The sequence below is a fragment of the Manacus vitellinus genome, unplaced genomic scaffold (assembly GCF_001715985.3).
Source record: "Manacus vitellinus isolate BGI_N305 unplaced genomic scaffold, ASM171598v3 scaffold_28_pilon, whole genome shotgun sequence".
NCBI classification, from domain to species: domain Eukaryota; kingdom Metazoa; phylum Chordata; class Aves; order Passeriformes; family Pipridae; genus Manacus; species Manacus vitellinus.
The window spans coordinates 9,070,716-9,093,529 of record NW_021940122.1 but is presented as its reverse complement, the minus strand read 5'-3'; the positions used below and the strand labels follow the sequence as shown (position 1 = coordinate 9,093,529).

The 22,814-nt window shown below is 42.3% G+C and overlaps 1 protein-coding gene across 2 annotated transcripts; it reads right to left on the bottom strand.

Moving 5' to 3' along the window:
* Nucleotides 1-5,372: 5,372 nt before the first annotated feature.
* HAO2 (hydroxyacid oxidase 2) lies at nucleotides 5,373-14,623 on the bottom strand. Of its 2 annotated transcripts, none has more exons than XM_008922544.4 (7): nucleotides 14,473-14,623; nucleotides 13,570-13,721; nucleotides 12,492-12,775; nucleotides 11,906-12,121; nucleotides 9,968-10,126; nucleotides 8,555-8,624; nucleotides 5,373-7,158 (listed from the first exon to the last, which is right to left on the bottom strand). In XM_008922544.4, exons 1-7 carry the CDS (start codon nucleotides 14,601-14,603, stop codon nucleotides 7,103-7,105), a joined length of 1,068 nt encoding a protein of 355 aa, XP_008920792.3. In that variant the 5' UTR covers nucleotides 14,604-14,623; the 3' UTR covers nucleotides 5,373-7,102. The 2 variants fall into 2 exon arrangements, with proteins under 2 accessions (XP_008920792.3, XP_017930079.2); XM_018074590.3 differs by having other exon boundaries at nucleotides 12,492-12,772.
* Between the last annotated feature and the right edge of the window lie 8,191 nt (nucleotides 14,624-22,814).

Below are 22,814 nucleotides of genomic sequence, written 5' to 3'. Positions count from 1 at the left end.
GCTCAATTTTCTCTCTCTCACACACAGGGATAGACAGACATCCCTGCTGAAGCAAGATGATAAATAGGTAGCTACCTTAAGAGATAAGGAAGCTATGAAGAAGCCCGGCAACACAATTAATTAGGCTGAAATCACTGGAAAATGGATCACTGATTTTGGGCACAGCTGGAATGAATATCTAAAAATGTTTTGCTTCCATTCACACGACTAACTGCTAAGCTCCCTTTTTTATTCTATCATAGATTTTGTTCACTCATTAAAGAGAACCCTGGAGAAAAGCTATAGAAGAACCATCCCCACATTGTTATTTTTTTAGAGCAAAACTGGGCCTGCAAGGGACAGGAGGAGAGCGAAACCATTTGTGTTGGAGGAGAAAGGTTTCTAACTGACACAGATGACAAAGTTTTGGCAACTGTTTCAATCCTAGCATCCTTGAAAATCCTTTCCTTACACTAACAAATCTTTTAAAAAATTGTTATCAGTGCTTCTTTCCTTGGCTCTTCACGGGCGGGACCTTGACATTGTATGTTCTTATCAGAAGCTGCTGCAAATTAATTTTGTGCACTTTGCAAGGCAAAATAACTGGTCAGAGCCTGCTGCTGCAAATGATGTTTTCTGTAACAGGGCTTTCTTTTTTCTTTTAAGAAAGAAAAAAAATGCCTTAAAGAGGCATTATAAAACCAGACAACACAGCATAGCCTCTTAAGATAGAAAACGCTCTCCTACACCAAGCTTGCCTATTAGAATGACCAAGTTTAGCAGGGGTAGTGCTTATATGAGAATGAGTGCTGCATAGGGGACTGCAAGGAGATTTTGTCCTTTTGAGTACTACTCAGCCAAATGCTTGGCTTAGTTTGAGGTAATTTTATACAACACTGCATAGCAGCCTTCATCTGAAATGTCATTTGTGAATGTCAGTGGTCAGACAGCAGTAGTTTGCTCAGTTCACACTCAGACCTGCTGGTGCTTCCTGCAGTCTCACCTAGAGCCAACATTTTCACATTTGGTTCTTGTTGACGTTGCTGGGTGGGGTTGCTGGGTGGCTCTGTGCTGCAGACAAGGCTGGCTTTGGTGTTCCCAAGGGGGCACAAAGGCAGATGCTGGAATGTGCTGTACACCCCAGAACAGTGTCAATGAGCAACAAGGCCAGAGTCCACCAGACCTCTGACCACCAGGAAACAGCTCGATGAAATTCTGAGTTATTGCACAGGTATGGAATTTGCAGACTAAAACATGATTCAGCAGCATCTTTAAAAGTTTAGCAATGCTATATTCTGTGTCAAGGTATAGTCATTTTTTAACTATGTTGATGTCTTCTCTTTGACTTCATTGTAAAACAAAGCCACCAAAATGTGTTTCTTACAACCATATGCCTGTAAGCTCAAAATGCCTAGATGTGGCAGCTCTGGGAAAGAAACTGTACTTTGAGATGTAGATTTACTCAAGGAAAGCTTCTGGCCTTCAGAGTGAGAGACACTGTTCCCTCTTGGAAACATTTTCCTCTCTCTTCTGGTTACACATTGACAAGAGGGAATAAGACTTAAATAATTAACTTTTGGGCATCTGTCCTGAATCACAGTCTGAATAAATACAACTTTTCATAGTGGGGAACAGTTATAAGACACTTTAATCAAGGTATGAAGATAACCACCTTAAGAGGCCTCGATGTTTCTGTGTGTTCAAATCTGAAAAATATCTCCTATTTCAGTAGTACCAAAATTCTTCCAGTAGAAGGGAGAAAGTGATTGTAAATGTTTCTTACATGGCCTCCAAAATCAAAGAGACTTACTTGTTGTAGTCTTTGCTATATTAGACAGCACATGAGTTGGACAATTAACTAGAAACAAACATTTAGTCTCCTTTTCCCTTTTGTTTTAGGAAGAACTATTTCCTCAGATGAAATTAAAAATTGAATTATATATTTAAAGGCTGGAGAAAATTGCACCATATGCGAAAGGAAAATGTTTATATTTGGATCGATTTTGTAGATAAACTACCCTTGTAAATACACTGATTCCCTCCCCCTGCTGCATCCTCCAGGGATGCTGTGAAACAGCAGGGTTTGATTAGTCCTTAACCCACAAGTTTACAATATTTTTTTGAAAGATTTAACCTTGCTTGAATTTGTAGCAGAGATATTCACAACAATCAAATACAGAAAGCAGAACAGAGTGCAGACAAGAGGGCATGAGACTTTGGTACACATTGGCATGGATCATAGAAGATTTCCGAAGTCTTAGAATAGCTGTAGGATGGACTTAAATAGTCTCTCAGCCTAGTCAAACCCTGTGAGCTCTTATTTTTAAGCTCACCCACCGAATACCTTTCTTTTTCTCTCAGAAAATTGTTTCTGCAGCCTCTTTCACAGAGATACATGGTTGCCTCTGCAGCTGTATGGTAGTTGATCATGGCAGCACAGTGGTACAACATAGTACAGATATCATGTGTGGTTCTCATTTTATGATTCTGTGATATATCCCGACAATTTAGATGAAAAGGAGCCTCTGGAGGTCTCTGACCCAAGCGCTTCTTAAAGCAGCATCAGATCAGACAAGGTTGCTCTGGACCTTGTCCAGTCAATCTCTAAATATCTCTAAGGATGGAGGTTTCACAAACCCTCTGTTGCAGGATTTGACCCCCCCCATGATGAATTTTTTTCCCCACTGATTTATACCTGGAATTTTCCTCATTACCTTTCACCCTTTTACTGTTCACATCCCAGAAGCTGGGCTGGATTTTCTCCAAATGAGTAGTAAAAGACAACGATGTGATCCCCCATCCGCCTTTAGCCTTCTCAGGACTGAGTACTCCCAGTTGTCTCATTCTCTTGTTGTACATCCTTGAAGTCCATCAACATGTGCAATGTGCTGTAATTCCTGAGTCTTATCTGGCAGGCTGTCAGTCTGCTGACAAGGTTTATTGTTACTGGAACAGAGAGGAAGGCCTCCATGTGAAGGCCTCTGGAAGATCAGTGCAGACACTGTTATCTCTGAGAGAAATTAAAGTCTAAACAGAGCGAGCTAACAGGGCTAGCTTCTTTCTTCTGCCTCCTTAGGGACAATTTAAAGTAGGGTTTATGTAGAAGGTTGCTTTTTGATAGCATGGTTCCCCCTGGTCATGCCAGTGAAGTGGGCACCGAGGTATTTGCCAGCTGCAAAGCAGTCTGTGGCAGGGCGTCTGAACCACTGAGGGCTGGCGTTTTGTCCCAGAAGTGGTACTCTGCTGCAGGCTCAGCTTGGAAACCTCAGGTGAAGAGCAGATTTACCATTTGCCCACAAGATGCACATGCCCAATTCTATAGGGATTCCCCTTTGTTATTGATTCCTGAGGCATGATATTACACAAACCTGACCAGCAAAATCTTCCCTTACCCTTGCTCTATGGCAGGGCATGCAGAACTATTCAAGCGTACAGGTATTGCCTCAGTTTTGGAATACATGCTGATCTGAAAGGGGAAAACAGGCTAGGAGGATATTCTATATAATTACATAGTTTGAAAAATCAGATAGAAAATTTGTGTGGCTTTAAAGGCCAATAGCAAGAGGTAGGATTAGAGAAGAAGATATTTCAGCTCTGTGAATGCTGCAGTCCCAAACCCCTGCTAATCTTCATTTCACTTCCAAGTGCTCCATGCCTGTTCAAATATAGCTCCAAAGGTACTCCAATAGACGCCCAGATCACAGGATTTGCAAATTAGTGGCCTTTGCAAACATTTCTGGTTTAAGATGTTTATGCTATCTTATATACCAAACTTATAGAACAGCTTGATTAAAGGCTGCTGTTTCTATGGCTACCTTAGTAGGGTTTACACACCCTTCAGCTCCACCTGCTCCACCTCCTATCCTTCATCCCCCAACTTCAGTGTCATGGGGAAAACAGAGAAGGCAATCAAAAAAAAACCCACGGTGCTTTTATTTTCATGATGTTACACTGTCTTTCCTTTAAAACAGATTTTGATCTCATGTACTCCATAATAGTGTAAATGAAGCCACCTGAAGTCAGCTCAACAGTGCAGACAACTTCCATCACTACTGTTTCAGCTCCAACAGACTCTCTGAGTTTCTTAAGATGGCTTTCCTCCTTTAAAGAAAAGGAGGAAAGCCATCTTTCTTTAAAGATTCCTTCACAATTGTAACAATGGCATGCATTCCACCATCTTGGTTTTGTTGGCTTTAAATGAAAGCTGAGACTCTGGAGCCTGAAATTAGTGATTCTCCTGCCTCAGCAGAGCTGCCTTGAGCACTACCTCAGCTCCAAGGAACACACACTGCTGTGAGGAGCAGCATGAGCAAACCATCAGACTGGCTGCATGCATGGAACATTGAGAGGGTCTGACTGCAAGTGAAAGGTGTCTCACTGAAATGCTGGTAAGAAATGGATGATCTTTCACTACCTGGATTTCTCCAGACAAAAGAGATTTCTTTCAGTAAATAGGAGTACAGAACAAGGAGCAAAGCTCTTGATGGTCAGTGACTAGGGAGACAGAGGAGCTCATTTTCATGAAAACAGAACTTAAAATGCAGTTGTCCCAGCCCCTCACTACCTATTTTCCCATTTCACAGCATCAGCTCCAGAAGACAGTAGCTAACTTCAGGCACCTGCTCGCTCTCACCCTTTCCATGTCCATGTCTAGGTCTTATAGATTTACAGAAGCAGATCTAAAAAATATTCAAATGCCTGGAGGCAAGTCATCAAGATGTATTGGAGAACGGATGCTGGAACTTCGGCTCCTCTACAGAGCTTAGCCAGATATCTCCAGTCTGCCAGCAGGCCCCTTCAGCCACTGCCACTTGTATAAGCTGGAAACAAGTCTTCTAGCAAGTTTAGGACCTAACGAGCCTCACCTGATTCTTCTAAGATATGGGCAAAAGTAGGTGATGCTGCTGCTCCCATTTTCCCTTTTACACCAGGAGCCAGAGGTCAACATGCTCAGCAAGAACTGGGGAGCACAGATGCCCTCTCCTCCACAGAAAAAGCAGCACCTCTTCTCTGACGGGAGAAAGCCTTGACCAAAGAAGCTCATAGGCAGTTTTGTGGGAGGAGAGCAGGCACTTTCTTGGAATTTGGCCACACAGCACTCCAAAACAGGGTTAGATAACTGTGCAGCCCCATGCATCCAGGACTCCTGTGGTGTTTTCCTCTGAGTAATTACTGCGTGAATTAATGACCTCAGGCCCCCACCTTCACTCTCATACACAAGAGAACTTTGATTACTAGCCTACAAAGCATCACTTTTCCCTGTCTGCAGCCACTTATTCTTGATGCTTTTACTGAACAGTGCCAGAATTCCAAGGGGAGCAGGGAGAGATCCCACTTGGTGGGAAATGCCACATGCCCATGCATGATACCCAGGGCAGGGCAGTTTGCAGGACACCACTGTTTGAGATTGCCAAGAAAGGGAGCCTTGTGTGCAAGGGGAGACTGGGAGGTGCACTAAATAGGGAAGGTGCCCAGCAAGTTGGTATTTCTTTGGCACAAAGTGACATGGCATCCCATTGCTGTCTGGCACCCCTCTGCCATTTTGTGCTGCTGTAACATCAGTGGCCACACTTGTGAGTCTGGCCATAAAAATTATTTATAAGAAAACAAGGTCAGGTGTCTTATCAGATAGTTTTAACATCACATTGCATTTTTAAAGATGATGAACATTATCAGTTTTCCTGTATGTACCATCTTAGTTTACTTAACCTCATTGAAAAGACCTGATTTAGCCAGAGCAGTTAAATCAGTTAAACTCTTTGTGGAAATTCAGCTTATTCCCAGATACACTGGCCCAATGCCCCACAGATTTACGCGTCACATTTGTAACAAAGACCAAATATGCACACAGCGGGTTTAGCCATTTTGAGTAGATAATTCTTTTTACACCTTTACTTGGACAGCATAATGTAAAGATTAAAAAAACAATTGTTGTTAAACTCCTCCTAGGGACAACAGTTCAGGATAAATACTCATGCTGCAGCCTATTGACACAAACAAACCCAAAGGGACATCAGCTCCAAATAATACAACATCAACAGATTTCTGCCCTGGCTGTAAGACCGTATGTGCCCCCACATTCCCTCATTTCCATTCCCCAGTAGCTCCCTCAGCTATGGGCAGTAGCAGACTTCCTTGTCTACTCTGGGCAGCCAGAAAGCAGCTCTGACACAGCCAAGGGCCATTGGCTTCCTCATGAGGAGGCAACACTCATGTCTCAGGAAGAAACTTGGACAGGGAAGGGATGAGCACATATTTCTGCTACCTCGGAGAGCAAGTGTTTGTGCTGGCAGCAGGTGTGACACGGCCTCTGAGCTATCCTCAGAGAGCAAAGGTCACATGCTGCTGGGGTGGTGCCAGCAGCTCCTACCCACTCCGTTAGCCTGTGCTGGCTGCCCTTATCCATGGGCAGAGACCAGGGCACCAGGTGAGTGATGTACCCACTGCCACAAACTTGTGGTGCCCTCTGAAAATGAACAGGTCTTGACTGCTACTCAGAAGAGTTTGCCTTACAAATTACCTATGTAGTGAAAGAAGAGGCTCTCTCAGCAGGGAGCACAGGGTGCTGATTTGGTTACAGGTGATTTCATTGCTCTGCGTTTAGAACCAGTGGGCAAAAACTGCCCCCACCATCAAAGGGTAACTTGTGTGCCTGTTAACTGATGCATCTTGTTTCTGTATCTGTTTTGAATACATCTGGGAAAGGCCCAAGCTATGGAAGATATTGGCCACAACAATTACTATGCCAGAGTAGGAAAGTGTGACTGAGTTGCAGTCAGACTTGGTAGGACAATCAAGTGGAAAAAGCAAGGCACATGGTTTTCCATGTCTGGATGTCCAGTGTAATAGAACTCTGGAGTAAAGCCCAACATAGGTAATGACATGGAACAGCCAGTTTAAAGCAAATGTATTTAAGCAAGTAAAAATTACTCGAACTGCTAAGGAATTCATTGGTCTCAACAAAAGCAGAGCACAGCCTTTGCTAACATGGAGACTTTCCTAATCTCCTCAGAGGTTTCCTGAAGGCCTTATCATATACTTATTGTTCCTTCTTTGCTGTCTTCAGTCTGGCTGGGACCTCAGCTTGAGCTGCCTCTGTTTGGTGGGTATTGCAGGAGGCTGTTCACAGCTTGGAGAACCGAACCAGGTGTCGGCCAATCTCTGAGACTCTGGCACAGCCTGAAATACATGACACAACAATGAGAACGAAAGGTTTGTGGATGAAGCTTGGAAGCCCCCTTCTCTGAATTACAGTCTTGTCTTGTATGAACTGGATTGGGATAGGTTCGTACTTCAGTAGTTCTGTTCCTCAATGGCATCTTCAGCCTTGAGGTTAGGCACCAGACTTCCCACACAAGTAGAGTTAGAAACATGAAAAAAAATGATCCTTACAACAAGCTTATAGGTCTTTTCCAACCTAAAAGATTATATGGTTCTATGAATTTCACGCTTCCACTAAAAAGATCCCAACTTGCTGCTCTTGCTGAATCCAGTGCTCTTTTGCATGTAAAGTGTAAAAGCCTGCTGGAAAAAAAACCCAACAAAACAAAACAAAAAACAAAAACCCCACAAAACCAACAAACCCACCGTGTAGGAATCTTTGCTAGTTGAAAAAGTGACCTGTAAAACCAACCGTGCCAACAGGATTTCAATTCCAGTCTCCTAGTCAGCATTGTTATCCACTTGAGTTCATGGTTGCTAGAGCATGAAAATCTTTAATAAGATCCTTTACTGATGTCTGAATACTCCTGCACTGGATCTGCATGTCATGCTTAGTATCATAGAATATCCTGAGTTGGAAGTAGCCCACAAGGATCATGGAAGTCCATCTTCTGGCCCTGCATAGGACAGCCCCATGAATCACACCATGTGCCTGAGAACATTGTCCAAATGCTTCTTGAACTCTGACAGGTTTGGTGCTGAGACTTCCCTGGGGAGCCTGTTCCAGTGCTCAACCACCCTCTTGTTCATATGTGAAACGAGTTTGCGCTGGGCTCTGCAAGTTTGCTGTCAGTGAGGGGATCAAACATGGCAGCTACAGTTGGGAGCAATAGTGAGAAATGAGAGTGAGGAACAAAAGTAAAATCTTGGAGGAGACATGAAGGCTTTTAAGGCATGTAGAATGCAGAGGTTTGAACCTCCACGAACAGACTGTATTCTCCAATATGCAGAGAAAAATTCTGCATCCATTTTTAATGAACTTTTCATGCAGAAAAAAATTGGTTCCATTTTGCCCTGATAAACAGTATGTTAAATACTGAAAAACATATGCTACCATTCCCAGCAGAACAGAAATTGCAGGTTTTGCTCAGCTTTACTTAGCAATTTTGTATCTCTTTAGCTGGGTCACAAAGCTGCTTTAACCTATTTCCTCCTTGCAAGTGTCATTGCTCTGACACCTGAAATGCCAAGTGGTTTTCTAGGAAGCAAAGAATCACCTTAAGCATAGCAACTTGAACTGGCACAGGTCAGGTGGATTCCCTTTTTGTGACCCATCCATCAGACTTCTGATTTTATATGGCTTGCATGAAAAACCTCTGTATCACCCATTGCAAGCAACCTGCAAAATACTTACCGGCCAAGGCCATCGACAAACGAAATTCATCCTGCAAAATTCTCAAAACGTCCTGGAGACCTTCTTCACCCTGCTCCGACAGAGAAAGCACTCAGGGTAAAAGGAGCACTGGCACAGAGCAATGCTGCAGGATGCTTGCACTGTGAAAGCTGGGACAGTCCCTTAACCTCGTGCCAATTCCAAGCTCTCATACAGATGAATGATTAAAACTTTATGATGGATGTGCTCAGTTCATTGCAGATTAATTTAAATGCTTTTCCTTTTGTGATACATCGGAACACGGAAAGAAAACAAAGTTGTTTTTCACTTGTGACATTTTCTAGCTGGTTTCTTCTCTTAGCTTTCAGTTTTCCTCTGCCAATTGGCTTGTTATTTAAAATGTCAAGCCTTACAATGCTGACAGTTTTCAATTAAGTAATGAGAGTTTTATATATGATACTGCTTTAAAAACTTTAGTTTACTCAAATACTGGTCTGAATCTTCAAAAATAATATATTGTGTGTTTTCCCCTGTGTAAGTGACACCAAGAAGCTCAAAATCCAATAAATTGTATATAAGATTTTAAGTTTCTTGTAAAATACTGGATGATTTTTTCTTTTCTTTTTTTTTTCTTTCTCTTAAATTTTCTTTTTGCTTCTTACAATAAAGAATGTTTTGGGTGCAGACAACATTAGTGCTTGTTCATGTCCTTCCTCTTTGTATGCTAGGGTAACACACCGAGATACATCTTTAGGAATACTCTAACTTATCTTTAGGAATTTAATACCAAAGCACAGTTAAACTCCCCAGATTTCATCTCCATTCTGCTTGCATTGTGGAAAAAAAGCAGGCAACTCACAGCAGCACCCTTTTCATGTTAGGCCCTTTTTTTATGTTTACTGGCAAAAGAAACAGTACTGACAACTCATCTGGGTTTCTCAGAAGATTCAGGTGACTTCTTGCTTAAAATCTAGCTACTGGAATCCACAGCAATCACACCACTGGACAAGACTCTCATTCAAAAGATAGGAAATGTTTCTAGGCCATAAAAATAAAGATTTTTTTATTCTAGAGAAAAGTTTGGAATCTCCAATCCAGAGGCTAAATAGCAAAAATTTAGTAAAGGAAACAATTGATGTAATAATATTTTAATTTTATTATGTTAACTTTCTGCATCAGAGGCCTAATTCATGACTCTGGATTGTAGAAATATTCCCACAGTTAAGAAGCAGCATATATAGGAAATTGTGAAATTCAGTGGTATTTTTAAATCACAGAAATGTCAGATTTGGCGTGATTCCACTTAAAAATCCATTAAAAAAAAAAAGAGACAGAGATATTCTTTACCAGTGAAAACTTTTTCTCTATGAGTTCAATAACAGAGTGTTGAAGAGTATGAGAAGCAGGCATGTGAACTGAAAGCTCCTCACTCACCTTGTAAGCCAGACCCCATAAAGCTGGTCTTCCAATAAAGACACATTTTGCTCCCAGTGCCAGTGCTTTTAACACATCACTTCCTTTTCTTATTCCACCATCTAAGTAAACTTCAACTCTGCCTCGGACTGCCTCCACAACTTCAACCAGAGCATCAATCTGCAAAGAAGCATCCAGTCTCACCTTGAGGTCAGCCTTTGATTCCAAGAGAAAGAGGATATATTCCAAAGAGACAGGCGGGGAGACAATGCTTCCATAGCATACCTTCTCAAAATAAAATGTGATGATGCATCACAAATAGCTCAGCACCAAAGGCTGCAGGATAAAGTGCAGCTCCCTATTCTGTTTACGGGATAGTTAATATGATTTTCCAGTGCTTTGCCTATATTGATATTTTTGCTAGCACTTCTAGTGAGTGCTTTATGAAAGATTTTATATATAAATTTCAATGAAAATAACTTTTATTAATATTTTACTTTTGTTTGAGACAAATGTTTGTAAAAAAGGCTGATGCCCAAACTGCCTACAGTTTACATTTCAATCTAATCCTGGTGACCACCTGTCGAATGCCTCCTCAAACCCCCTAAAGCATCTATGAAGGATTTCATTTGCTTTGTATGACAGGCAACATATAATTTCCTCCAGGTTAAGTCTCCTGATTCCCTAAGGTCTTTTTTGTAGAGTCCAACATGGACTAGAGTCCCAGTTGCTAGTGCAGGGCAGCACCATACAGAGATGCCGGCTGTGGTCTCAAAGGCAGTACAACCAGAGGCAGGACATTACACTAGACCTAATTAACTCTCAGCAAACCCAAATGGCTCTTTTCTGCAGTTTCTTATACCCTTTTACCTCCTTTCAATTTATTTATTTTTTTTTTTTTGAGTAGAGCAGCTATAACTAAGAATACTAAGCAGATTTTTCCAGTTAATCCATTTTTTTTTCCCAGGATTTCAGACTAAAAACTTTCAGGCTGAAATTTTCTAGGAGTAGCTCATCAAGGACAGGGACAATAGATTCTATTGTCAGGCTTGGTACCAAAAGAATATCAGAGCCAAACTAGGTATCTACTGCCCTGTCTGTGTATGTAAAGAAACTTTTAGAGTAGAAGAGCAATTCAATATGGATACCATTTCTGTTATTATGCCCTCAGCATTTAGACTATAAATATTTCTTATTCATTATTGTCAGGCTTGATGTAGAATAGAAGACAATTCCCTGGTACCTATTTTTATTTCACAAAAGAAAACAGAGAAAAAAACATACATAAGATACTATGCAATGCAGAACTGTAAAATAAGGACAATTGGAAAAACTGAGAGAAGCCAAATTAAACCAGTGAAATACACATATGTCCAAACAATGCTTGATTTCTTTGTACAGTTTAAAAAGCAGGGGAATTTTTTTCCAGATAAGTTATCCTTTTTTTGGCTCATGAAAGTCAATAAATTCCCATTTAGACTTGAGTCCGTAAATACGCAAGCAGACCTCTCACTAAATCTAGCTGCGTTGTTTTGCATGTTTTGACAGATGTGAACAATGAGAATACATTATGCTTTCATTTGTACATTTTTGGTTTCAGAGCTTCGTTTTCCTTTTGCTGCCGTGCGCAAAGAGTTTGTGTGCACTGCACCAGCTCATGGAGACACAGGCAGAAAACATTTCCTGACTTAGGCCAGTACTTTATCTGCAGTTATGTGGTTTCTGCAACACTCACAGAACCCTCCCAAGAAGCTGAGAAAATACTTCGGTGGGTAGCTCGTGCCAAGTTACAGATCTTACAAGTTTAAAGCTAAAGTACATCTGCACACACCCACGACCACTGAACAAATAAATACAAGTCCACCAAAAGTGTACAGACAGAGCTGGTCATAGAGATACCCAGGTTAATGCAAATATGCAGACTGTAAGCAGTCATGGGACATACATTTTCTCACTTACAGTGGCAGGTCCTTCATCCAGTTGTCTTCCACCATGATTGGACACAATAATTCCCTGGACTCTGTGTCTCACAGCCAACTCTGCATCTTCTTTCGTCAAGATGCCTTTGATGATGATGGGCAGGTGAGTCAGGCTCTGCAGCCAGTAGATATCATTCCAGGTGATGGAAGGATCCAAGCTGTTGGGTGGCAGTCCATACTCAGAACGGTCATCTCCCTACAGCCATAGAACAAAAGAAAGCCTCATCTGAGCTGCAACAATTCAGAGGTCCCTTGAAGTCTTTCCTTGCCATAGAAAAGATTAATTAAACTTGCTAACAAACATGTTCATCAGCTCCAGAAAGCATATATCTCTGAAGAAGAATAATTACAGTGGGGGTGGAGATCAGTTTGTCTTAGGCATCTGGATGGGGATTTTGAAGTCAGAACCCAGGTTGGCAGGAGATCAAGGCAGGATGCTGCAGAACCAGAAGGGGAGAAGATACACCCTGGGTAGAGCAGATGCCAAAGCAGCAGTTACCCAGTGGTTTTGTCTCATGTGGTACATGCCAGCAGAGTGAATGAAAGGACAGGCTCATTTTACAAACCTCAAAGTCTCGTTCCAAGTTCTTCAGTTTTATGTGGGGTGGAAGGCAGAAACCGTTGCGGATATCATCGCGTCTTTTGCCCGTGTAGGGCAGATCCGCGGTGAGGACAAGGGCCTGGAAACCCAAGGCCTCCACTCGTTGGACCAGCTGACGGGAAGCTGCCCTGTTGCGGTGGATGTAGAGCTGGAACCACCGGAGGCCCCCGGGAGCGGCCGCAGAGATCTCCTCCAGCGTGCAGGTGGAGTACGTGCTGGCAATGTAACAGGTGTTCATGGCTTTGGCTGCTTCAGGACGTATTGAAAAAGAATCAGAAACAAAGTGATTTGAACCATCTCACCAGACATCAGACACAAAATTTTGTGCTCTTTGCAGAGACTTCCTGAGCTCCTGTTTTACGTATATCCCATGAAGCACTGTGCAATTATGACCCCCGAGTTAAAAGTAGCTGTATTTACCATGCACTAGTGTAGGATCATGGTTAAGAAAGCAGGAAAGAGAGAGGCAATTTACCAAGCTGCGCGTTCATTTTGCAACTACTTTTTTTGAAAAACCATGAATTTTTTCTTTATGACTGAGTTTTCACAGGAATGCACTCTCAATTCCACTTGGTGTACACAGAAATATACAGAAGAAAAGAGTAATTTTAAAACATCAGGTCTCCAAACCCGCCATAGGATTTATGAAGAGATACCATCCCTCTTTTTTCTCCAAGGGAGATACTTCTTAACCAGCAACAAGGAATTCACAGTCTGAGTCTCATCCACCACTTTTATGACCTATCTAGAGCCACCAGGACTGAGAACCTTGTGTGGTTCTTGGTGTGAGTCAGAAATGGGTCCACTGCCCTTGTCTTAAGTTTGCAGCAGATTCCACAGCGAGGATCTTGTAATAGTGGTAGCTGGAGAAGTAGAGCAATGCCTATACAGGTTCCCATGCAGAGTGTCAGAAAGTGGGAAAAGAGTTTGCCCCTTCAAGCCTGAAAACTTTTCTCAGTCACACTCCAAGCCATCCTAAAAGCTTCTTGAGGTTTTTACACAAACCACCTTTTCTGCAACATGGCAGCAGACCAGAAGAGTACCTCTGGCTGTGCTTTTCTCTCCATCAGGCCATGCTAGCTGGTGGAAGCCAGTGGGGGCGATTCCTACGGGAAAGCTGATTTCAGTCCCCAGGATCTTAGTCCTAATATCCATCATGGATACATCCTGCAGCACACGTGGCTGGAAACGAATTCTGCAAGGCAAAAAGAGCCACATTCAGGATAGTAGATGTTCAGTGACTTTTCTGAAGTTTCATGGAAACCAGGTCTTCATTTACCAACTACAAGGCAGGAATCTGAGACAATAAATAGAACAGCATATAACAGAGGTTCAACCACTTCCATTTTCCATTAATCCTGCTTACTGGTCACAGTACTTAATTTCTTCACTTCCCACTTCATCTCACCTTGTGGGTCCCTTCCAATTCAGCATATTCTGTGATTCTGTGTCTTGTTCTCCCATTGTCCACCTCCCAGGTTGCTTCTACTTGCAGCCCAATCCCAGGTTGGTGCCTTCCACTCCACCATTCGTATGTCTGTCCTCACTGTACAGTGTGCCTGCCCTCACACTCTGCAGCATGTTCCCCAAATCCCATCCTACTTATGCTTAGACTTCCTGCTTTTCTGCAAGAGTTCCCTGTTGCTTCTCAATCTATTATAGCTACTCATCTCCTTTCCTGTCATGCCTGTATACCACACGGTACTGTACCATACCCTACCAGTTGCCTGTACCCTCAGCATCACTTATGCCTCACACAGTCTGTGTCACAGTCAGGCTGGCATCAGACCATGCAGCATGTATCATTCAGGTAAGTGCATTTTGCTTGGGGATCACCTTGAAAAGGCAAGGTCTTAGGTGTCTTTGCTTGTGAAGTCCAAACACTTGCACAAAAATGTAGTTTAAAAGCTCCCAGTACAACACCCCTCATTTCCTCCTCACGTTACCTTTTATATGCCAAGATGTTTTCATCTCGTGTGTTACAGTCATCTGCTCCAGCTGCAAAATAATCCCAAGCAATCTTGGGTAAATACTTTTTAGCGTAGGCTTCAAAGTCTGAAAGACACACCATAGCCATTGCTGAGAGAGGCTCTGGGAACCTTGAAGAAAAGAATAACATGGAGGAGAAATTAGATCCCTGAACTGTCATTCTCTCTTCCAGGGGCTCTCATGTCACTCAATGCAAATCTTTGAGCCGTCTGTCTTTTAGAAGACCTGCTGAGAGGTTGTCTCTGTCTATTGAGCGCATCAGTCTATGAATGCATCTTCTCCCCTAGTATGAGAAAAACTTGCAGATGAAGCTATAGGAAGCTTGCATCTCTGTGCCTTTATTCTGTTTTAAACAGCAGCCTGAAGAGGACATTTTAGGTCCTCTGATCTTTTAGTTGCATAATTCTGTCATAAGTTCCATCTTAAAACTAGCTGGGTTATTTGTTCCACTAATTCTCCTCAAAGTTTGTCCCAGAACATCATTTGCTAGATTACCCCTAAGGACAGCTCCCTGACTGAACAATTAGTTATGGAACACAGTGATGGAATTCGAGATTATGAAATCTGGAAACAAGTAAATGCAGAGTCTACATCTAACCTGCTCCAGCATGAACGCATTGTAAAACTATGTCCAGACTCTGAGTGCAAGCGGAACAGCAACTCTGTGGAAAAAAACCAAAGCATTTTCTACAGATCTTCATTTCTCTTCTCTAACAAATATCTTCTGGGTGTTCGAATTACATGACATATACTATAAAAGGAGCATACAGAATTTGGACAAACCATGAGAAAATACTGGCAAAAAACAATTTCTGCAAAATGAAACATGTTTCTAAGAACTACCCTCAGCCTTTCAAGGAAGACAAGTGATGTTGTGTTACCCAGATGTCTAATCAAACCAACATAAATGCTGCCCAGCAAATGCCTGCACTTGCATACTTTTGAAGTAGCCAGGACTAAAAGCTGTGCAAATTAATGTTTTAGCAAACCATGGCTGTGTGTGAGGAAAAACATGTACAAAACACAGACAAAGGCAATTTGCTAAATTGTTTATTGCAATTACTTCCACAGCTCTGATTAAAATAGGTATTTAGTAAGGTATATGAAAACATGAAGTTTTTAAACAGCTGTGGTGCAGTCTGATTTTTCTAAAAAACATACAAGAAGAAGTAAATATTCTAATTTTCAGGATTAGCCTCCCACCACAGATTAGCAGGGGTTGCAAGATTCACCACAATCAGTCCCGTGTGTCTGATGTTGTACAGTTCTGGCACAGATAAACACACAGGTTATGTACACAGAAACAACCTGTCAAACTGCAGGCATGGAGATGTCTCAGTGACTGAGGTACCTGTGTTTACATTTGAAAATTAGGACTTAAAATTCTATGCTAGAAAAGAGCCCAAGATGAGGGAGTCACTGGAAGATGAAGAAGAAATGCGACTGATTTCTTCAGTATTATTTTGTCTCATCTGACAGGCATTAGGTAGCCAGTGGTGTGAGTATGCCAAGCCCGCTCTCTACGCATTCAAGACATCAAGCACTGCCGACAGCACAAGTCTTCAGGTATATACCGTGACATACTTTAAACAGTGTGTCACAACTTCTGCTTTTCCAACTCTTACAAAGGTCAAAACCAGAAAGCACAATAAGATAAATCAAGTCCTCTCACAGCAGAATAAACTGCAATTTTAAACCACCCAGGCTCAGTCCTGTCTCCCAATTCAGGTCTCAGTTCAGACTTACTTTGGGTTTCAGGGAGAGCTGCAGGAGGTGAGACCTTCTCCCTCAAGTTTGCCTGCAAACAGGATGTAGAGAAGGTCTTTTCACTGAGTAGAATCAATAAGCAACCGTCAGAGATAAAAGCTCAATCCTGTGGTAAACTTTGTACTGTTTGTATAACACTAATGTTGTTTTGCTATCAGGTGATTAAAAATACCTTCTAAAAACATGCATCACCTTGTCAGTGGTGCGATTGCTTGGGACAGAGCCCCGGAGCTGAGCTCTGGCAGCTGCTGATGGCTGTGCATTCATTTAGGAGAGCAACACTATTTCAGGGGTTTTGCTGAATCTCTAAACTGTTGATAACTTGCTTTCATGTGCTACAGATCCTACCAAAATGATGATCCACAGACAGAGTGAATTGTAACAACCCATAGCTACAGAGCTTGGGCTTTTTACCAGTACATGTGAAAGAGATATTTTTTGCCTCCTACAGTATATGAACAACTAAAATACCCTTTGTCTTCTGCCATTTTTAATGGCCTATGAGTGCTCTCATGATCCAGTTGCTCTCCCACTGGGCTTGCAGATTCCCTCCTTTGGTCCCCCACTCAGTCATCTCCCAAGAGGATTGCCAGTCCTCCTTTTTCTGTGCTTGGAGCTGGTGGGACTTCTCTGTGCCTCCCTCCATCTCCTCTGTTAGCATTACAAACCAGGACTGAGGTGCCAACAGATCTTAAATTTACAAGATACGAAAAATAAACACTGGACAGTTTTATTTGTCTTTTGGTTTTTTAGCCTTTGGGGTAAAAAAATGCTTTCAACATTTACATGCATCTCTGAGATCTTGAAACTTTGATGTTTACTAACCGAAAATTGAGATATTATGATAAGAGGCGTAGAGAGTGAGGAAGAAACTTGATAAAACACTCCCAAAGTTTTACAAGTACTGTTGTCCTCTCAGTCCAAGCAGCCCAGATGGGGCAGTGAGAAGCTGAACAGAACTGCAGCCTCAGAACCTGGTGTTCACCTGGCTAGTCTGGTCCAGGTCTGCAGACCTAAAGTTTCTGACAGCAGAAATTGTAGTTCACTGACACCATCTATGCAGCTGCAATGAACCCCTGTTCTGTTAGATATGTTCACAAGATCCTGCCCAAACTAAATCAGGCATGGTCATCTCTACTGTTGTGTTCTGAAACTTGTTAAAATTCAGCCTTCAGAGCTCATTATCTGCCAACAGCACTGTGAAGTTAGCTTCTGGCATGGATAGTTATGGATACAGGTGTCACAAACCAGACAAGGTGTCACACTTAGCTAGAGTGCCCATGAGCTCTTTGGTTTGCTTTCCTGCTCAGGAAGAGCTGTGTAGTAGATGGCCTTCAGGTCACTTCTGAAGAGAAAAGCTGTGTTCTCTGTATGTGCACACAACCCTGGGAAAGGACGGAAAATCCTGCCCTCATTCTTTCTCCGCTAGATGTCAGGTTTGGGTCATATATATCAATTTATGTTGTTAAAAACAACAAAAAAACCCCAGTACTTGCTGGCCTTCAAGACACTATGGCCTTAAACCCACTACGATCACATCACAAGAATGCCTGCTAATATATTTGGAAATCTTCATTCTCTATGTTTTATTCTTAACATTTTCTGGTGCGACAGCACAGTAATAAATGTAACCACATCTGGTCTGTCCTGATCTTTGTTTCAGCCTACAAGTTGTCTGCAGGGTCCTCTGTCATATTTCTCATTATGCTGATCAAAGGACTCCCCTACTTTAGGGATGCACATTGCAGGCAACTCACCAAACCATAAAGTTTATGGTTTCATGATTATCATAATTTTACATGAATTAAAAATAGTCTGTGACTACTCTATTTTGGATCAGGAAAGGGGAAAAATCTCTGCATTTGTGCTGTGGCTTTTAAAAGGCTGTACTTTGCATCTAGATATATTTTCTTCCTTCAGCAATGGGCTCAATTCAAAGTAGCAATGACTTTTTTGTCCCAAAAGTGGTATTTTCTCTGATACTAGTAAAAGTCCCATGATTTAGCTGTGAAGCTGTTAAATTCTAAGAAAATCAAAATTTGCCACAGAGATAATATCTTTGATTACAGCTCCTGTATATACTCAAAAAAAGTGGACAAGTTTTAAAGCTGTGGAGCCCTTTCACTGGAGCACAATAAAAGTACCTCCCTCCCACCCTCCATTATTCCTTCCTTCCCTCCCTTCCTCCTACCCTTCATCCCTCCCTCCATTATTCCTTGCCTCCCTCCCTTTAAAAACTTTGCTGGAAGCCTTGCTGCCTTCTTTTGAAAACTGAATAAAATAATATAGGAAATAATTGCACATCTGGTCCAGGCTTGCAGGTAGAATGTCAAGCAGTCAAGAGCCAAAGCTCAGTTTTTGCACAGATCTGCATAGCCGGGGTTTTGCAGCTGCTTACTTTTCAATACTAACATAGTCAAAAGCTTGTGGGTCCAAACACAAAGATCCTCTGTAAATCTGTGCTCCAGTTCCTATTACAGTCACGATGCTCATTACTCCAGTTGGTTGTATTTGTTTGCTTTTCACAGATGGCAAATCACTGTGGGTCAAGTTGACATCTCTCTCACTGATGCATCCACTAGTGGTCAGTTCAGTCTGGGACTTTAAAACATTCCAGTGAAGAATCTGGTGAACTCTAAGCAATGTAAATAATTCAGATGGCATAACAGTTTGCATACAGTCACCACTGTTTTTCCTTATCAGATGTCTTTCTTGAGCATATGCCTCATGTTTGGAAGGAAAATTCTTGTCAGTCATACCAGAAAGTCTATCCCAAAATGAATATTTAAATAGCCATCCCTCTGTTATAGGAGGAGATGGCAACGAATCTTATATTTAACACAGCCTAACACTTTTGATTATAAGACATGTTTTTCAACTGCTTCTAATTTTTTCATATTTTGATCATTCTAGGCTGAAATTTTCCATCCTTGATCTCTGTGTTGGGCTGAATTTTATTTTGGGGACATTTCACTGAAAGTTGGTCAGCAACTTCCAAGAATGAGGTTGGCGAAAAATGATGGTTGGCCTATGCTGAAAATGTCTTACAATGGTTTCACTGCAGTTCAGTGCTTCATGTAGGGGCCTGATCCCTGGAATCAACATCCTGGACTTCTGGCCATATGAAAATTCTGTCAGATCTGACCCAGCTGTAAATCATTGCTTTCCACTTGCACATGATCACCAGAGCTTGCCTGAAATCCAGATATTATCTTTGCTGAACACTTGCCTAGTGCAGAGCATGTTTCTGCCATAGGAACTCAGAGAGCCCAAAATATGAGCAGAGGACAGAGAGCTGGCCTGACCCCACTCTCCCACACCTCATGCCACCTGGGTTTGGACTCAGCCTGAAACAGCAATAAAGGGGAGAAGGAAGACAAAAATAATGGCTTAAAAGTGGAGCTGTGGGACAGCACCTAGGGACAGGCAGAGTGGGATGTGTAGAGGCAACAAGGTCAGAGACAGAGCAGATGGAAGCCAAGAGGGCAGGGACATCTTGGGATGACAAGGCTTCAGGAGGATAGAAGAATCAAGAGAAGGGGACAAATTAGGGGAAGAGACAGAAGGGCACTGCCTGTGACATACTGCTCTAGTGTTCTAGGAGACTATCAGATATTTGGCTGTTCTTTCTGCAACCACCTCTGCCTCCAAAATCCAGAAGAGAGTTTGATTTATTCTCAGCATTACTCTGCAGAACAGCAAACAGCTACGGAGTCCTTTGGGAAAATGTGTCTCATGTACCTGGGTTTAAATTTTCAGAAAGGAAGTGTTTTCTGCTAGCAGATTACTCCTCTAGCTCATGTGACAGGGCTCTGTACTGGGTGCCTGGAAGCCAAACCATGTCTCCCATCTCCAGTGTAGTGTCATGTGGTAAAATGTGATTTCTGAGCCTTTCTTTCTGGCTTACCTAATGTGCCAGAAGGTCACCTAACTACAAGTGTTCACACTAGGCAGACATCTCAGTTCGACAGCTGTACCAGCATGAGAGAAGAGGTCTGAAGCACACCAGGTTTGACTACATATATCAGAGAACACTGAGCAAAGATCTGCTAAACCAGTGACAACAGGGCACAGTGAAATCACAGGATGCAAAAGCAGATTGGGTTGGGAAAGAAACACTGAGGGTGGTAATCCACAGCCAGTTAATTGCCAGTAGTGCTATGTCAGCACTCTTCCAGTCTGTGAGCATTCAGAGTGGTTCTTGAGATTACCAGCAGTCCTAAACTCTGTGTTCTGCACCCTTGTCTATTAAATAGAGATGACTTTGTTATTATGCACAGCACCAGTTCAGGACTATTCTTTTTTTTTCTGGGCCCTGCAAGAGCTAGTGGACTTAGATTGCCTGATGTATTCGGAAAACTGTGCCTCATGGGGCCCTAATCCCTCACCCTGATACTGTAGCCCTGTATGTGGAATCTCTTCTTCATCCTCTATTGGGTTTAGGTTAGAAGAACAATGATCATTTTTTCCTGCAAGGTGTAGAGATCCCTTCTGTCCTCTCATAAGGTGAAGAGAATTAAGCACAGTAGACTTTCCACATTACAGGCTCGATCTCCAACTTGATCACAACCCAAGGTGCAGCAGAATCTTTCAGCTGACAACTGCTTTGATGTACTGGAGTCTACCTCTCTCCCACAGCACATCTGTCTTAGCCTCCTTGGACATGGCAGCTCATAGGTAGAGCACAATTTACCCTGCCACCTATCAGTCTAAACCTTCCTACATCTCTAGATTTCCTCAATCATCTGAATTTTTTGTAGTATCCTTTCTTTCATGTCATCCTTACCCTTTTCCTTTATTCCTCCTTTCTCTCCCTCAGAAAAACAGAAGAAACCAGGAGCATGCCTCTGGGTCCTACTGTGTAAGCCTGTTCCATTCCATCTCTTCAGATAAGGAAGATCTGGAGTGCTATGTGGCACTGAAGAGAGATAATGTAGTCTTTTTACCTGGCTACCCCTCTTCAGAAAAAACCTGGAGCTGTAGAATCTGACACCAGCAATTCTGGAATCGAGCCAATAGGCTGGGAGTAAAGATCATGTCAGGGATCTTGATGTAGAAGACCCACTTATCAGTCATGTGAGGAGTGATGGTCTGCAGGTAGCAGGGAGGGAGTGCACAAGTGGGGTCACAGGCTGAGCACAAAACCATAGAAATAGAGATTTCAGAGACCAGATGCAGAGCCATTGAATTATTGCTGGGAAATGCTGAAGGAGGAAAGACTATGACTGTACATTCTCAGTATGAAAATGTACAGCACTACTCACCTCAGGTACATATCTAAGACTGCTGTCAGGCAAAGAACTGCAATATGTCTGCAAAATAGGAGTAAAGGTGTGAGGTGAGTAAGAAAAGAGTTGGGGAGAAAGGTCTGCAGAACCTGTGTTTCCCAGAACAGCCTTTGGTTCACATCAGCTGCTACCAAAGTTGCCTCCAAAGACACTGAGCTCACAGAATGTGGAGCAGCAGAGGAGCTCAGGTATGACTCAGCTTTGAGTTTGCCCCTTGATTTCCGTGGGCAGCTGCCCCTCTTAAAGCTAGGAAGTTGGAGGCAGCTGGATATGACATTAACCATAATATACCCTTATGTAGGTTTAGCTACAGTTTATTTTGTCCATAGCCTTACTTGGCCTATTAGGCCAGCTAGGCTTGTGTAGATGTCTAGCCTTCCTTCTTTGCCGTGTTCTTGAAATACCATGGTGCTGGTAGTGAAAAAAGTAGCTCACTCAAGTCCACAGAGCACAATAAAAACAGAAACGAGGTACCAGCAACCTGCACCTGTCTGAGTCAAAGACTACTTTGTGCTTGATGTCCCACTTCGATTTTATAAGCTGGGAAAAGTCCTGGTAACTTCCACTTGCAATGGGAATGATGCTGCTCTCTGACCACCATTTTGGAATCATCGAGAACTAAGTCTTTATCTGTCATTGAATAACAGTCATAGAAGAATAGAAAGTAGGGCTAAGAGGTGAAGCTATGTAGTCCAGTCCTGTTCCTGAATTCAGAATCAGCTACAATTGTGCCTGTCTCCACTCATGGAGGTACCACATCCTCCAAAGAAACCCATTTAATTGATTGACTACACAAGGAAAATTTACAGATGTTTCACTTGGATATCCTTTCCTGTAATTCCGGCTATTACCCATCCATAGTGGGAACAGAAAAATTCACTACTGTACTCCTTATGTCTATCTTTAAAATATTTAAATATCATTGATGGGCCACCCCCTCTATTGTCTCTTTTCTAAATCAAGTTATGCAAATTATTTTCATCATGAACCATGTTTTCTAGACTTTTGGTCATCCCTAGTTCTCTCCTCTGACTCTCCAGCTGTTCAACATACTCCCTTAATTAAAGCACCAGGAACTGGACATGATCTTCCAGCTGAGTCCTCTCCTGCCCTTATCTGGAACAAAGGAAAAAGAATATGTCAATATTCCTGTTTATTCAGCTGTGATGGTAGAATAGTATTTTTGTGTTCATTACTCAGCAGTATGTTCCTTACTCATTTCTTCAGATGAACCTTTCCATCCT